At 36.0% G+C, this 16625-nt stretch overlaps 1 protein-coding gene and 1 long non-coding RNA gene across 6 annotated transcripts in view; both read right to left on the bottom strand.

Annotated features, from left to right (window-relative positions):
- Nin (blastoderm-specific gene 25D) overlaps positions 1-16625 on the bottom strand; it is a 190233-nt gene that overhangs the window by 130493 nt on the left and 43115 nt on the right. For 3 of the 5 annotated variants that reach the window (XR_001847194.1, XR_001847193.1, XM_017613287.1), the window contains exons 2-5: positions 5002-5228; positions 4736-4940; positions 4286-4665; positions 2841-4228 (exon numbers count right to left, since the gene is read on the bottom strand). Coding sequence is in view for 3 of the 5 variants with exons in the window: in XM_017613287.1 (XP_017468776.1) it covers positions 2841-4228; positions 4286-4665; positions 4736-4940; positions 5002-5228 (2200 nt within the window). In the remaining 2 variants the exon portion in view is untranslated. Of the gene's footprint in view, positions 1-2840; positions 4229-4285; positions 4666-4735; positions 4941-5001; positions 5229-5782; positions 5897-16625 lie in introns of those variants that run through there. The other 2 variants (XM_017613288.1, XM_017613289.1) reach the window with 2 other exon arrangements.
- The window catches only part of LOC108360844 (uncharacterized), a 25245-nt gene continuing 18727 nt past the window's right edge, over positions 10108-16625 (bottom strand). The window contains exon 3 of the long non-coding RNA XR_001847195.1: positions 10108-10173. This is a non-coding gene — a long non-coding RNA (uncharacterized LOC108360844). The remainder of the gene's footprint in view (positions 10174-16625) is intronic.

A 16625-nucleotide genomic window follows, 5' to 3' on the forward strand; every position in this document is an offset into this window, starting at 1 on the left:
AAGAAACTATTTTTATTCATAAAAAACTCTATTTTTGGAGGTATTTTCAAATCGGTCCAGCTCGCTTAAATCTTAATATTTTTCCGAAATATTTTGGTGGACGTCTTAAAATATAATAGATTTTGTAATGCCGGCGGAAAAACCGCAATTTTTTTTGGTTGTTGTTGTTGTTGTAGCGGCTACAACAACCCCGCCCAGGAAGGTTGGTATCTCAGTCGTTGTCGTCAAGTTCCACTAACGGCAACCCTAGGAAGCGTGCAGCTTCTGTGGGGTTTGTCCACAGGGACAAGGCCGTTAGGGTTGTCGGGTTTTCCGGGCATGCGAAGAGATGTTTCGAGTCATGTGGGGTCTCTCCGCATGCCGGACACTCATTCGGCACATCCTCATTCAACCTACTCAAGTAGGAGTTCAACCTGCTGCAGTAGCCGGAGCGAAGTTGTGCGAGTGTTGTGCGTGTCTCCCGAGGCAGATGAAGCTCCGTCTCGTCTATGTCCGGGGGTGGTATGCCTAGAACGGCATTCACAGGTCTAGAGTCTACATAACTCGAGACTGAGTCCCTGTGAATGCCGTTCAGGGCCTGTCTGTAAGCTGTCGGGTCCAGAGGTTGCTTAATGAACCTCTGGACTTCGTCCGTCAGTTCATATAGATGCCTCCTGACGTGCCTAGGCGAGGGCTCCTCTGCAAGCAGCTGTCTGCTTGGGTGGCCACTTCTGTGGCTCCCGATCAGGAACTGCTTGCAGAGCATTATATTATGCTCCTTTACAGGGAGCATTTGCGCCTCGCCGTGCAGGTGGTGTTCAGGCGACATCAAGAGGCATCCCGTCGCTGTCCTGAGTGCGGTGTTTTGTACAGTCTGTAGCTTCGTCCACTGCGTCCTACTAGTCCCTGGCGACCACACTGGCGCTGCGTAGTTCAAAACCGGCCGGCCTATTGCCTTGTATGTTGCCAGCAACGTTTCTTTGTCTTTGCCCCAAGTACTGCCGGCTAGCGACTTGAGGACCTTGTTGCGGCTCTGTACTTTATTGACAATAGCGGTTGAGTGCGCAGAGAAGGAGAGCAGGCTGTCGAATGTTACTCCGAGTATTTTGGGGTTATTCACCGTCGGAATTGGTGTGTCATCGACGTGAATCCCCAGCGGTAGCCTGACCTCCTTCGTCCAGGTTGTGAACAGGGTCGCGGAGGATTTCGTAGGGGAGAGGGCTAGACACTTTGCAGTGAAGAAGCGAGAAAGTTCGGAGAGATACCCGTTTACTTTCGAACACAGGTCATCAATTCCATTCCCACCATTTTTTTTGGTGATGCAGTCTAATGTACACATATAGATAATTAAATAAATACATACATACTTATGTTCATGCTTATATACATACAATAAATGAAAAATTATGCGTTATTCAGTATTACTTGAATCATGAATGAAAATTTATTCTTTATTCGAAATTACTTGAATGATGAATAAAAATTTATTCGTTATTTGAAATTACCTGAATGATGAATAAAAATTTATTCGTTATTTGAAATTACTTCAATGAAGAATAAAAATTTATTCGTCATTCTAAATTACTTGAGTGATGAATAAAAATTTATTCGTTATTTGAAATTATTTGAATGATGAATAAAAATTTATTCATCATCCGAAAGTGCTTGAATGAAGAATAAAAATTTATTCTTTATTTGCAATTACTGGAATGATGAATAAAAATTAATTACATGAAAATTTACCATACTCGTCGAGGAGCCATTTCGAACTTTAGCATTATTTCTTCGGGATTATTTAAATTTTCATTTACATTAAATTTTTAAAATTAATGCATTAATTTTTTTACATTAACATTAAAATGCTATGCATTAAAAGATTAATGCATTTTTTACAACTCTGATACACTGAATTTAAGAAAAGTCGCCTAACTTCGATAATATTTATGCGGTTACAATAAAAGAGGTATCAGTTTATTTGAAAATAGATTTTATTTTAGATAGCAGTCCATATTTTGAAATTGTAGAAATTACCGATGGTCAAAATTAAAAAAATGAATGGGTCTTTTTTTAATTTACCCGATAAAAAATCCCAACAAGTCTAGTCCGACAATAGATTATTATATGCCATTTTAAAGGCCTATATATCCTCTTCTCAGATCATATTCGATCATTGAAATCGAATCAAAAATAGCCATTCAAAAACTCATAAATCTACAAAATCCTATTTTCTGACCTAAATCGCGACCTCTAAATGACCTTGAAAAAATCTATAAAAATATAATTTCTCATAAAAATGAATAAAATTAGAGGATAGGATCTTGAAATTTCCAAGCAGTTTCGATGGGCACCCTAACATAGATGTATGTATACATATCGATGGTCCTCTAATAAGGACAGCTCAAAACTTAAAAATTAAAATCCTTACTACTGTTAAAAGCATTCTTACACGATATGTATTTCCATATGTAAATGCTACTTTTCTGATATATTCTGATATATGGTACATACGAGGCATGCAAAAATGCAAATGCATATCGTGTAAAAACCCTGCAAGTGGCTCATATCTCTAATCTTTAATGAAGTAAGTAGTTTTCGCTACAAATAAATTTAAAAAAAAACATCAAAAATAATTGGAAATAATAAAAATTATCAGAAAAATAATTGCATTAGTTTGTTTTAATTTTTGATTATTTCGAATTATTTTATTAATGGCAAAAAATCATGATTATTTTTTAATTATAATTAATTATTAATTGGTTACAAAGGGAAATTAAAATAATCATTGAAATTACCAATGACAAATAATCATAATGATTACTAGTAACCCTAATCGAAATTTAACAGCTCTGGTAACAACTTACCGTTTAGCTTGTCGATTAGGTGACTCCGGTGAGAGAAAAGCTGTATTGTAGTTCTTAGCTGGTTCTTGTATGGTACTCTGATGCCAAAGGTAGCTAATCGGTGAACTAGCCGGACTGTGTCTATCCACATTAATGTGCATAGCACTCACTGCCATCGCTTCGTTATTTAACTCGCATGCACCTGTTAATATTTCCACACTTTCGCCTAATCTCGTACGTAAATCCTCGATTTCTCGTTGTAAGCAATCGATTTCGTTGCACTTTTCATCGAACATTTTTCTCGCAGTCTCTCGTAAATCATTTGCCTCTGCCTCTAAATCTGCATATTGCTGCTCTAAAGCATCTTTTTCCTCTATGGGAGACAGTCTATCATCACGACTGAATTGTTCTTCATATTCGCGAACTTTTTCCACCAACTCAGTGAATTTTTTATCACTTTCCTGTTGTTCTTCTTCGTAAATTTGCCGTTCTCTTTCAAATAACTTCCGTTCTTCAGCTAGCTTCGATTGCCAATAATCCTCGCAATCCTCGTATGCGCGTTGCATTTGTTCCAAACTGGCTTCTAATTCTTTACAGCGTTCATCTGTTGAATCTCCTTCACTTGAAGTCCAACTACTTTTTTGTTTTGCTTCTATTTCTTTAGTATTATCTTCTTTTAAACTCCGAGGTGACTCTGAATCAAGCAACTCAGAGTTGAGTGCCATCCACTCACCGCTGGTATCACTGGTCTCACTGCCCGTTGTGTCTGTACATTTCCGCACCTTACCCAATCGAGGGCTTTCTTCTGTGATATGTGATTTACTGGGAGAGTCACCGCGGCGCTTAGTAGCAGTCAAATTAGCTCCCAGCTCAGCATCATCTAAAACAGCACAGGGAACAACTATCGCTGTAGACGTCTTCGTGTTACTTACAGGTCGGATTTTTTTGTTCTTCGATTTTACACGCAATAGCTCTAAATTAATTGACTCGATTTCAGCGATTAGCTCATCGGTCTTATCTCGTAAATTTTTGTTTTCAATTTGCAATTCTGACATTTTTTCTACCAATTGGGCTACATTTCCGTCTTCATCACTTCTCTGGTCATTTCTAATATCACTAACTTCTTTACTTCTAACCTTTTTTAATTCTGCTACATGTAGATTTAGTTGTACATTCTTTTCGAGTAGTTCGGTGACTTGTTTCTGCATTTTTTTTTGCTCACATTCTAAATCGCAATTTTCTTTTCGTACTAGTTCCAGCTCTGTCCTATACTTAATTTCTTCTTGCTCAAGTTGCTTGATTTTTGCTTCAAGACGAGACGTAAAATTACTCCAATTTTCCCGATCGTTAGCCATTCGTGTTGACAATTCACGGATCAAAGTCGCATGCCTTTGCTCCATGACGCGTATCTGCATAAAACAATTGTAGTTGATTTTGAAAGGTAATTATAAAGGTATTATTTTTACCTCTTTTTTCGCGGAATCTTCCAAAGATGTTTGCCGCTCATCGACTTCAGTAACTAGTAAGGATAATCGATGATTCGCGTCTTTATTGCTGGTCTGTAACTTTTTATTTTCATCATACAATTGGCATACTGTTTGACGTAAACTCGTTACTTCTGATATCTGCATAGCCATATAGGCACGAACTAATGCCAGCTGTGTATCATCCTCTAAACCACGTAGTTCTTCTTCTAAAACTTTATTCAACTGGGTTACATCTACTTCTTCATCATCGAATCCGAGTGCGAGCAAAATGCCCCTCCCATTAGCAATTTGCGCTCGTCCAAATATATCTAATATTCTGTTGGCAGGCAGGATTTTTGATTCTGTAGAAATTGGCGGATCTAAAAGTAAAAGTAAGCAATTATCTTCTGTACTTTGTATTCAATATGCTACTCAATGATTCAACACTACCACTTAGGGCTTGTTTTTGTTGATGTTTGTCCCAAATCGATAACGACACCGTATCGTTTCCAAGTTGACTTTTTTTTATGATTGAAGCAAAGTTTCGGTGAGTAGGTAAAGATGAACAACGCTTAAGCTTAATATCATCATTCATTTTAGGAGGTCGTCGCCTTCCCTTATTAGGAATGTCAGTTTGTGAAGAAGAACGCTGCACCTACGCATCGAAACAAGTTATACGATTTCAATGTTTTAAAGAGATATACATATATACTTACTGATGAAATACCGTGGTGCAAATTTACATCGCATAGTCTATGATCATGTTGATGAACATCATCTTCAGAATCTGTCAGCGATGTATTTTGAACTGTGGGTCGCGAGCGTCGACCATATTTTTTTGTCCCCATCACTAGCTTTGGTGAAACTTCTCGATCGGATGCTTGGCAGTCACTATCCAACGATTTAGTTCCTTCGGTCACATCACATATGACTAGAGTTTGCTCTGTTTAAGGATTTTATTAATGACTCATTAGCACAAAAGGATTTTATACTAAACATGTCATAGAATTGTTACCTAAAATATTTGCTAGAACTTCGACACAAGTCTCATCGAAGTTCGTCCTTTTTTTTTTGTAAAAGAAGAGTGTACCCATTACATAAACTATTTTCTTTAAATATTTGAAAACTACGTTTAATTTTTATTCGCAAAAGCACTCAGATTTTTAAGCATTAAGTACTCGAACTGAATATTTCGAACAAGCGCTACGCTATTTATTTGTTTTCAACCTGGTTCTTTTCAGGTAGGCTCAAGTGATTTGCCTGTGTTTACATATTTATTACGATAAAACGCGTTAGCATTTCTAAGAAGCTCACAAAAGATAAGATACAAAACAAGATAAAAAGGATAATTTCGGAGGAACATGCATATGTATATATGTGTATAGAAGCAAATGTAAGTTGTTTTTTTACTACGGTCACAAGCAGTGAATATCTTCGTAAGTATGTTACATGAGATGCTCTACCTAGAAATAACAAAACTTAGAGATGTTCATTTACCTTGAAATAAGTTCTTTTATTTAAGATTTCACACAGTATCATTCGGATTTGGCAACGAGCGTGCGTGGGTCGTGCGCGTAGGGACACGATATCGAACCGAAAGTATCGATATGGTACTCATTTAAAGTATCGCTTTAAAAATATCGGGTACCCATTAAAATCGGAATAAAAAGACTCGATATTCCAAATATCGATACCAAAATCCAAAAAATGTATCTGAATATAGGTTTCGCATATAGGCCGCTGGGGTGTAATGGTTAGAAGTCCGCAACCCTTGAAAATGAAAAACAGCTTCCCATAAAATACAATCGCCGTTCAGAGTCGACATAAAACTGTAGGCACCCCCTTTGTGCCACAACATTAGGGCCCACGCGACAAATCGGAGGAGAAGTTCGGCCAAACACTAACATATTGTGTAAGCGCCGGACTTTATTAATATTACAACACGTAGAGATTGAGGTGTTGACTTAAACATTAATTACCGTTTAAAAATGTTCGTATTTAAATCAAGCGAAAAGTCTTAACCAAATGGATTTTCCATTATACATACACTACGTACATATAATGGAAATATTAAATTCAAATACTCCCGTACTAAAATGAAGCATTTTTCACTACACGGATGGCGTTTTGCACGTCTCGGATGCTTTTCATATGTAATTAAGAAGGTATATGTATACAAAGCATGCACAGCGGTGACAACACATACACACATACATGGTACGACATAATGCACTAATCGCATTAATTAATTAATTTTTTTTCTTCTTAATTACGAAAAAGCATCTGTGCACTTCACAACCACATATTTTATAACGTATATACTCAAATTTAATACGAGTTGGGTTGGTGCTCTTTCATATGCGTATTTTTTTCAATTTAGCACGTTTTTTTTTTTTATTCTAAAATTTTTTCCCTCAGTGTTGGAATGTGTGTTTATGACATTCGATACGATACTAGGGTTCTGATACTCGATTCCAAAAGATATCGTTTTAAAACTATCGAGTAGAAAATATCGGTATCGAATGCCATAAGTATCGATATGGTATCGTATCGTATCGAAATTCGTGTCCCTACGTGCGCGACCTCTTGTGGAATACCATGATTTGTGCGAGTACAGAGCAGTAGTTTTAACAATTTTCTCTTTGGCTTTTTGTGTTTCGGCGTGTAATACTATGCAAAATTAAAGCATGTTATGACGAAGGAATCTGGGCAAGCAAAAGGGTTTGTGAGTAATCTTGACAAATCTTCCTCTTTTATTTTGTGGTAATACATATTTAAAAAAGAACTTTAAGTTGGCTGTTAAAAAAAGATAAAACTGCCGATAACGGCGGTTAAGTTGAGAAGCAAAATAGCGTCGCCGACTCCATGGTCGGTGGTGTCTATTGAAGATGAAAATGATGCGATTAATTCTAAAAACACCCAAAAATCATTAAAGAAGATATTGCCTCAGGATTTTATGAGCTTTCTTCTAGTGGAGGTCTAATAAAATGTAAAAAAGCACAGTGAAAAGATAACGGTAGAGCAAAACAGTAACATGGTGATTGGGATCAACTTGTCAAATAACGTTAAATTACAGGCATCTAAATTGATGCAGCGGGGAATGACCAATCAAAGTTTAAGCTATATGACCTACATGCATCCAAACTGCTTGAACCCTCACTTATTTTTCATGCAAATTAAGTAATTTTTATGGAGTGTGAAACAAAGTGTTTTGTGATATACAAAATTTTACTATTAGGAAGTTTACAGCCTCATTCTGTATCACGAACGATAGACAACACGAACGATTCGTCTGCAGAGGAATGCTTCAAAAATTAGTCCGGCGGCATCATTTTAACCTGTTTAAACGCTACCGATACCATTGCAACGTAATGTATGAAAAGCAAGAGGAAGACGACCGATAGTTTAAAATCGCAATCAGAGAGGTGGTCGTCTGCAGACGAATCGTTCGTTTTGCCTATCGTTCGTGATACAGAATAAGGCCCTTAATTTTGTGAATTTGGTCCAAGTTCCATTTACGTATAAATACTTCTTTCTTGCTTACAATATTTGTAAAATGAAGAATGTAATTTAATAACTTAACATCTTTTTTAACGACAATTTTGCTTAAAATACTTTAAATTGCAAACTCAATTTTGCGTTTTCCTTTTGCGAATCTTTCTATTATTCTTTCAGTGTCAATTTCAATATCTAACTGCCTTATTGTGTATGTCCAGATTGGGCGATTTAGCGCCAATTTGGCGATTTTTTTTTGGATAACTGCGCGATTTATGGCGATTTTTTCCCTTCAAGTCAATTTTTTGTGCGNTAAGTATCGATATGGTATCGTATCGTATCGAAATTCGTGTCCCTACGTGCGCGACCTCTTGTGGAATACCATGATTTGTGCGAGTACAGAGCAGTAGTTTTAACAATTTTCTCTTTGGCTTTTTGTGTTTCGGCGTGTAATACTATGCAAAATTAAAGCATGTTATGACGAAGGAATCTGGGCAAGCAAAAGGGTTTGTGAGTAATCTTGACAAATCTTCCTCTTTTATTTTGTGGTAATACATATTTAAAAAAGAACTTTAAGTTGGCTGTTAAAAAAAGATAAAACTGCCGATAACGGCGGTTAAGTTGAGAAGCAAAATAGCGTCGCCGACTCCATGGTCGGTGGTGTCTATTGAAGATGAAAATGATGCGATTAATTCTAAAAACACCCAAAAATCATTAAAGAAGATATTGCCTCAGGATTTTATGAGCTTTCTTCTAGTGGAGGTCTAATAAAATGTAAAAAAGCACAGTGAAAAGATAACGGTAGAGCAAAACAGTAACATGGTGATTGGGATCAACTTGTCAAATAACGTTAAATTACAGGCATCTAAATTGATGCAGCGGGGAATGACCAATCAAAGTTTAAGCTATATGACCTACATGCATCCAAACTGCTTGAACCCTCACTTATTTTTCATGCAAATTAAGTAATTTTTATGGAGTGTGAAACAAAGTGTTTTGTGATATACAAAATTTTACTATTAGGAAGTTTACAGCCTCATTCTGTATCACGAACGATAGACAACACGAACGATTCGTCTGCAGAGGAATGCTTCAAAAATTAGTCCGGCGGCATCATTTTAACCTGTTTAAACGCTACCGATACCATTGCAACGTAATGTATGAAAAGCAAGAGGAAGACGACCGATAGTTTAAAATCGCAATCAGAGAGGTGGTCGTCTGCAGACGAATCGTTCGTTTTGCCTATCGTTCGTGATACAGAATAAGGCCCTTAATTTTGTGAATTTGGTCCAAGTTCCATTTACGTATAAATACTTCTTTCTTGCTTACAATATTTGTAAAATGAAGAATGTAATTTAATAACTTAACATCTTTTTTAACGACAATTTTGCTTAAAATACTTTAAATTGCAAACTCAATTTTGCGTTTTCCTTTTGCGAATCTTTCTATTATTCTTTCAGTGTCAATTTCAATATCTAACTGCCTTATTGTGTATGTCCAGATTGGGCGATTTAGCGCCAATTTGGCGATTTTTTTTTGGATAACTGCGCGATTTATGGCGATTTTTTCCCTTCAAGTCAATTTTTTGTGCGCTATCATGTAAATACGTCGAAACGCGTGATAAGTAGGTTATGGAGTTAGAGCTTTAATTTGCATGTGGCACCAATTTTTATTGTTATAGATTTTGTTGTAGCATATCGAACATTTGCCACCATTTGTGACAACTCCCGCTGAATGTGAAATTTGCAATTTCATTTGTGCAAATAGCTGATCACGCCTTATTATACCTTTTATTTTATTTTTAGCGCCGAGCGCTTAAAAGCGGATAGTGCGATTAATCAATTAATATGAGTTATAATCAGGGAACGGATTTTATGGAAATTGCCTTTTTTTCTTCTAAAGAGATAGAGTATATTAGATTAAGAATTTCCACGATTTAGCTTTCCCTGATTCCATATATACAGTTTTCATGTTGCCTTTTTTGCCTTTTTAAGATATTTGCCTTTTTTTGCCTTTTCTACCTTTAAAAAAGTTATTATAGCATTTAAAATTTTTTTTTAAGATTAAAAAATATACACATGCCCATACGGCTTATAGAAGCGCAGGGACCTCTTGCCAAATTGGNCATAAAAAGTTTGAGATTTTGGCGAAACATTGCAGAATTAATTTTTATAGTTTTTTGCACAAAGTTGGAAATTTGATATTATATGGTTTTTGGGGGAAAGAGAGCTTTACTTTCATAAANTTTATTCCTGATAATATGTACGTTTTAAACGTTCCATATTTAATTTATATTTGTAAGCTTTTGATCGAGTTTTTGTTATATGTTGGTATTGTTGTAGGCTGGTCGATCTACTTCTCCATGTGCAAGAAAAATACTTTTTTCTCCACTTCTTTGCCCAACGTTTCGCTAACTACCTTAGCATCATCAGGGGCGATTCTTTATTATAAATATCAACAAAAAACAGAGGAAAACAAGATTATTTAAATAGAAATTATGAGATTTTGTACAAATAAAAATTAAAGATTGGTAAACAAAAATAACACAATCACAGGTTTTTAAACTTATTTTTTTACCGCATGACTTACATGTAAACTTAGGTTAAGTTGGTTTCACATCAATGCACATACATGTAAAAACATTGAAAAACATATAAAACATAAAAAAAACACAAAAAAAAAAAAACGTTAAATACATTGAAAAACATAAAGTATTGCTACCATCCATCCGTGGTAATTTCGTCAAACTAAACTAAACTATTNATAGTTTTTTGCACAAAGTTGGAAATTCGATATTATATGGTTTTGGGGGAAAAAGAGCTTTACTTTCATAAAATAAACAATAAACATTAAATAAACTGAGGAAAAATAGCCAAATCTTACTAAAATGTCGAGTCCTAATTTCTATTTTGGCCACTGTATGTATTCTTCCCCGTTTCGAATCAAAGGCCTTCAGATTAGAAAACAATAACTGTTTATAAAGAAAATTACGATCATATATGTACCAACATCACTTAAAACTCGTTCATAGGCATGCCATTTTAATGAGCTGTTAAGGCGTCGGAACACCGAATACGGGACAAATAGAGGACATTAAAAGAAATACAGAACATTTGGCGTCCCGTATAAAATAAATAAATTACCAGGACAATGGGTCAAAAAAGAGGACTGTCCCGTATAATACAGGACGGATGGTCACTGTAGGTATAACATACAGTGACGGGCAAAACTGTAACATGGTTTAACACTTTTTACTTCAGCCATCGCTATCTTTCCAAGTTCTAACGACTTTCATACTTTTGTTGTATATTCTTAATGGTACATCCCTACTCCCTCTCTCATAACGATTTGAAGTCAATACAACAACAATAAAAAAACCAGCAGAAAAAAATGTAAATTAAGGCAGATGTTACAGTTTTGCACTCATACATTTTTAAGAACTTTTTAACAATTTTCACGAAAAAAAGAACTACTAACACAATGTTCAGTACTCTTTTGCTTGTTTCAGTTCCTGGATACGATTTGGCATACCTTATTTGTATCTCTGTAAAAATTCTGGAGGTATATCCTTAGTTTGCTTTCACAGCTCATATACTCGATTTTACGGACTTGGATACTTAGTAAGCTGTGCTTTTAGTTGTTTTCGCAAATTCTCAATGAGATTNAAAATTCTTTGTACATCACTATCATATAAGTGATTTGTGTTAATTATTATTACCCTGAAGGCATTATATTCGTTTTTGGTTTTAAAAACTATGTTATAACAAGATCTTATTTTTAAAATAAAAAAAATTTTAAGCCGATTTAATGAATTTTATTAAAAAAAAAAACATTTGCCGATTTTTTTCAGAAATGGCTCTTTTCTTTTTAAACAATCTGGACACCCTGATATCGAACGATAGGCAGCACGAACGATTCGTCTGCAGACGACAACGTCTCTGATTGCGATTTTATTAGTCTATCGGTCGTCTTCGTATTGATTTACATCGATTACGTTGCAATCGTCTCGGTTCAGTTTAAGCCAGCTAGAATAATGCCGCTGGACTAATTTTTGAAGCATTCCTCTGTAGACGCATCGTTCGTGCTGCCTATCGTTCGAGATACATAATAAGGCTATATGTGTACGTGTAAAAGTGTTAGACCTATCAGTCTTTTTTCATTCATTGTACTACACGGTGGTCTGGAACCAGTCTTAAGATTTATAAAAGTGTGCCTAAAATCGGCTTTCACAGCCTTTTTCTACAGCATTTGTAGGTTCAAAATCCGCCGAGATCAAAATCGTAGCTGATCCTTTTTTCGAGATATTCACATTTTTATATTTTACTTTTTAAACGCAATAATCCATGTTTTTACTAATACTTATAATTTTAACAATACAGGAATCGTCTAAAAATTTGATATAAAGGTTATTATATACATACATGTATATATAAACATACATACATTATATCGTCGATGTTTTTGCAAAACCGCCTACCTGACGGCACTCAAATTTTACAGGAGAGCGAAAAAAAGGTTTTTCTGCCTTGAGAGGCAGTATTTTCTCTATCTATTATGTTACAAATCTGTTATTTTAATAACGATTTTATGATTTTTATGCATAAATCTCGATGCCCGGAGTTCAGGGTTTCCAAATCTCATTTTTGCCACAACGGCGATTTAGGCGNCACCACTGTTATTCACAGTTTGCCTTACATCCTGCGCATGGGCTTAATTTGGGTCTTTGACCCAATTGCATGCCCGGCCATCTGATTGAAAGCGATTAATTTAGTCGTTTTAGTTATTGTCGGACCAAATAACCTTCAATTGAAACTTAAAAATATGTTTTTTATTGCATCTGAACGGCCTAACATATCCCAATAGGCAACGGTTCGGATTTCGTGCGATGCAGCAAAATGCTGCCGCACCCGCACATGTATTTTGATCAAATTTGTTTTTTTCTTCCTTTATGATCCTTTGCGCTCAATTTGGCAATTCTTCGCCTCGCTGTCTATTGATTTGCACTAAAGTTTAATACCTTAAGCGCTTCTGTAATAGTGGCTGCATCGCTACTTGCTGCTAAGTTCACAAGATATCGTACCGTAATATTTTTTGACAGACTTCCTTTGTTCTTGGGAACACTTTAGGCTATATTTTTTCTCAGTCTTAACATTTTCAAGTAGCAAATTCCAAAATTTTTTGCCACTTTTCGTGCAGTCCCGCCTTTCCGCAGTAAATCTATTATTTACATTTATGGTTCCTGATTAACTATGTTATTTACTGGTGATCACTTCTTCAATAAATTACAATACAGAAAAAAGTCATCTGACTTCCAACTAAGTAAGAGATAACTGTCAAATGCAAAACTGAGAGTGAGTGCGAAACTGTAACATCTGCCTCAATTTAAATTTTTGTCTGCTGGTTTTTTTATTGTTGTTGTATTGACTTCAAATCGTTATGAGAGAGGGAGCAGGGATGTACCAACAAGAATACACAACAAAAGGATGAAAGTCTTTAGAACTTGGAAATATAGCGATGCCTGAATTAAAAAGAGTTACACCATGTTACAGTTTTGCTCGTCACTGTATATATTTTAACTAGATGCAACCATAGGGCTTATAACATTAAAAAATTTTTTGAAATTATTGTATTTCTGGCAAAGTTGATCCTTCACCAGACCAAGACTTCCTAAAGTAGGTTCCGGGGAACCCAAGGGTTTCGTAGAAAATTCCCAGAGCTCCGTGAAGTCCCTAATTTTTGGCGGTTCAATAATTCGACGGATACATAAGTACAAATATTGAGTGCCATAGCGTTGAGCGTTGAGCTTGTCAGCTTGTTTTTTTCTAACCTCCGAGTGTATTTCTGCAATGAAAAAGCTTCTCTTAAAATCCATTTGCCTTTCAAAGGCGGCGAAAAACTGTAGCTCCCTCAATTTTTATAAAAAAATCAAGACGCATACCACAAATTGGAGGAGAAGCTCGGCCAAAAACTTAGCGTGTAAGTGTCAAAATATTATTATTACTATTATTGGAGTATCTGGCTTATAAGATTTTTGAAAATATCAGTGAAGTTAATACATTTTTTTGGGGAAAATCAACAGCCGTATTTCTAGATTACCTGTGTGGAAAAGAAAGGCATTGAATCACCAAATGAAATGTGAAATATCATAAGTGGGCACTTGGTAAATCTCATGAAATCTTTGTCAGATTATTTTACGAAGCATTCATAGATCTGTGTCTCTGAATGAGTTTGGGGTTAGTGTTAGGAGTGAATACTATGAAGTAGCTAAAAAGCTTATCTTATCTTTGCTTCCTTCTTTCACAACGTATCGTTATAAAAAATTGCTTTCAGCTTACAATTATACAAAAAACAAATTGAGGTCGAGATTGGAAGCTACCCAGAAATTCGCATACAGCTTTTAGACATAATACCAAACTATAAAGCAATAAAACAGTTAAACATTTTCATTCTTCACATTAAAAGTTATAATAGTAAATATTAGTGTTGGGAAGTATCGAGTACTTTTGAGGATCGAGTTCTTTGGTATCGATACTTTTAAGGATCGGGTATTTTCCAGAGCACTGAGTACTTTCTTTAAATATACACATGTTGGTAACATTTCAATACTTAGTGTAGAAATTTCCCAAGCTGGCAGTATTTTATTCAAATTAATATATGAATCCCAAATTACGTCAAATGAATGGCTAACTTTACTGGTTACAAGTATTGCACTTGAAAATTATTGAAACTGCTAATTGAGTACAATCATTTCTGAATACCGTTAAATATAAATAGAGTTCAGTATTTTTTAAGTCTATTCGACACTTAATACTAAGCATTTTGAATCGATCCTGAGTGTATCAAAGCGATTATTGGAACAAAGTATTTTTGAGTACTGAGTACTTTCGAGTTCTTTTAAGTTCTGAGTACTTTCGAGTTCCTTTCGTAATTTAAATTATTGTTATTTGTGATAAAAAAAGAAACGTGTTTTTTTATTTTGAAAAAAAAAAGTTTTCTTAGAGGTCGCGCTGGTCGGTTTTTTATAAAAACGCTGATGTTCTAAATTTTTTTATTTTCTTATGTGGGGAACATTCCCTTAATTGCATACCTGTCTCGGGCGGTTAAAATAGGCCTAGCGCACGAAAATATGCTCTCGAAAAGAGACTAGTAAAATTAAAACGTTGAAACTGAACGATTTACGCGTTGTCATGGGTTGGAACTTGTTACAAGGGGATTTTTGGGGATGCTAATTAGGAATCTAAAGTAGTTTTTCAAAATTCAAAACGGCGATCCATTTTTTTAAAAATGGTTGGATTTGTTCGAAAACCGGCACTCGAGAGTTTTTGTGGTTGCCGATTACGAATCTGAAATCAAATTTTTTAAATTCAACATGGCGGATCCAATATGGCGATTAAAATAAAAAAATTACTAAAATTAAAACGTTGATACTAAAAACAAATTCCTTGGCCTGAAGGTTATGCCGCTTCTTTATTTTTAGGTTCAACTTTTAGGTTTTACAACGCTTTTTAATTTTTTCTCCTTCTTTCTTGATCGCCTGATCTCGAACAATCTCTACCAGGAAAAGTATGACTCGTTTTTTCGAAGAGTTGCCAACTTATCCCTAGCCTACTTATATTATTTCCCTTATACTACATTCACACTAGCCTACGTATGTTATTTCTCTTATACTATGTTCACAGCTCGGCCAGCCTGACCTTAGATCGACCTCGATCGATTTTATTCATCACACGATTCAAGCTATTAAGACTAGGTATTGCTTTCTTCGTTGATAGACTCAGCCTTTTCATAACGTAACCATTTCCGCATTCTATTGGCTTCAACCACACCATCATAAGGCAATTGCGTCAGTTGGCAATTCTCTATATCTCGGATTTCCAATAACCTTAAATACGACATAAGGCCCCTTATATTTCGTACCAGCGGTAGTATCTACGTTCCGTATGACAACGAAGTCGCCGACAACGTATTTCTTCGCGTCCGTACTATGCCTAAGGAAATAACTTTGACTATACTCTTGCGCATTCTGAATTGCCCTATCAGCAGCGGCCCGCAGGCTCTTAAGGTCCCGCTCGTTCTCTCCGACTGACTTCTCTTCGAAGTATTCCGTAAACTCATCGACGAATTCCCCCCTCTGTTCGACGCCGAACAGAAGCATACTTGGAGTGTTCTTAGTTGTACTGTGCACGGAATTATTAATGGCGTGCTCCGCCAGCAAGAGGCGGTTCGACCAGTCAGCATGATCTATGGGGTTGGTCAATTTTCCTAACATGGCTTTTATGACTCTGTTAACTCTTTCGACCTGCCCATTGGCCTGAGGGGAGGCGACGGCGACCTTAACATGTTTTATATTTCGTTTTAGAAGAAACTCGCTAAATTCTAGGGAGGTAAAGCAGGTCCCTCTGTCCGAAACGATTCGTCTAGGTCTGCTGTAATAACTAGAATACTTGTCGAGGGCGGATATCACCTCCCGCGTACTCGTCGAGTTGGTTGGATAAAGTTTCACGAACTTTGTGAAAGCGTCCACAACTACCAGAATATATTTCCTCTTCGACTTCAATGACGGCAGCGGTCCAAAATGGTCAATGTGAATAGTCTCAAAAGGGAGTGGAGTTTTTGGTATATTTTATAATAATATCCCAACGGTTTTTACCCTCCATTCCCGCCCATCCGCACGAGGGACGCAGTCCGCATGACGTACGGAACCAATATTTTAAATTTTTGTGCCGAGTCACGATAGGCAGGAGTTTGTTAAGTGTCGAGATCTAAAACTGTTCAGCTACAGAACTAAATTCATCAGCTGATTTTATGTATTTATGTCAATAATTCACTTATTGAGAGAGGAGAG

The sequence above is a fragment of the Rhagoletis zephyria genome, unplaced genomic scaffold, assembly GCF_001687245.7.
Source record: "Rhagoletis zephyria isolate East Lansing unplaced genomic scaffold, Rhagoletis_zephyria_1.1 Rzeph_scaffold_00640, whole genome shotgun sequence".
Taxonomy (NCBI): Eukaryota; Metazoa; Arthropoda; class Insecta; order Diptera; family Tephritidae; genus Rhagoletis; species Rhagoletis zephyria.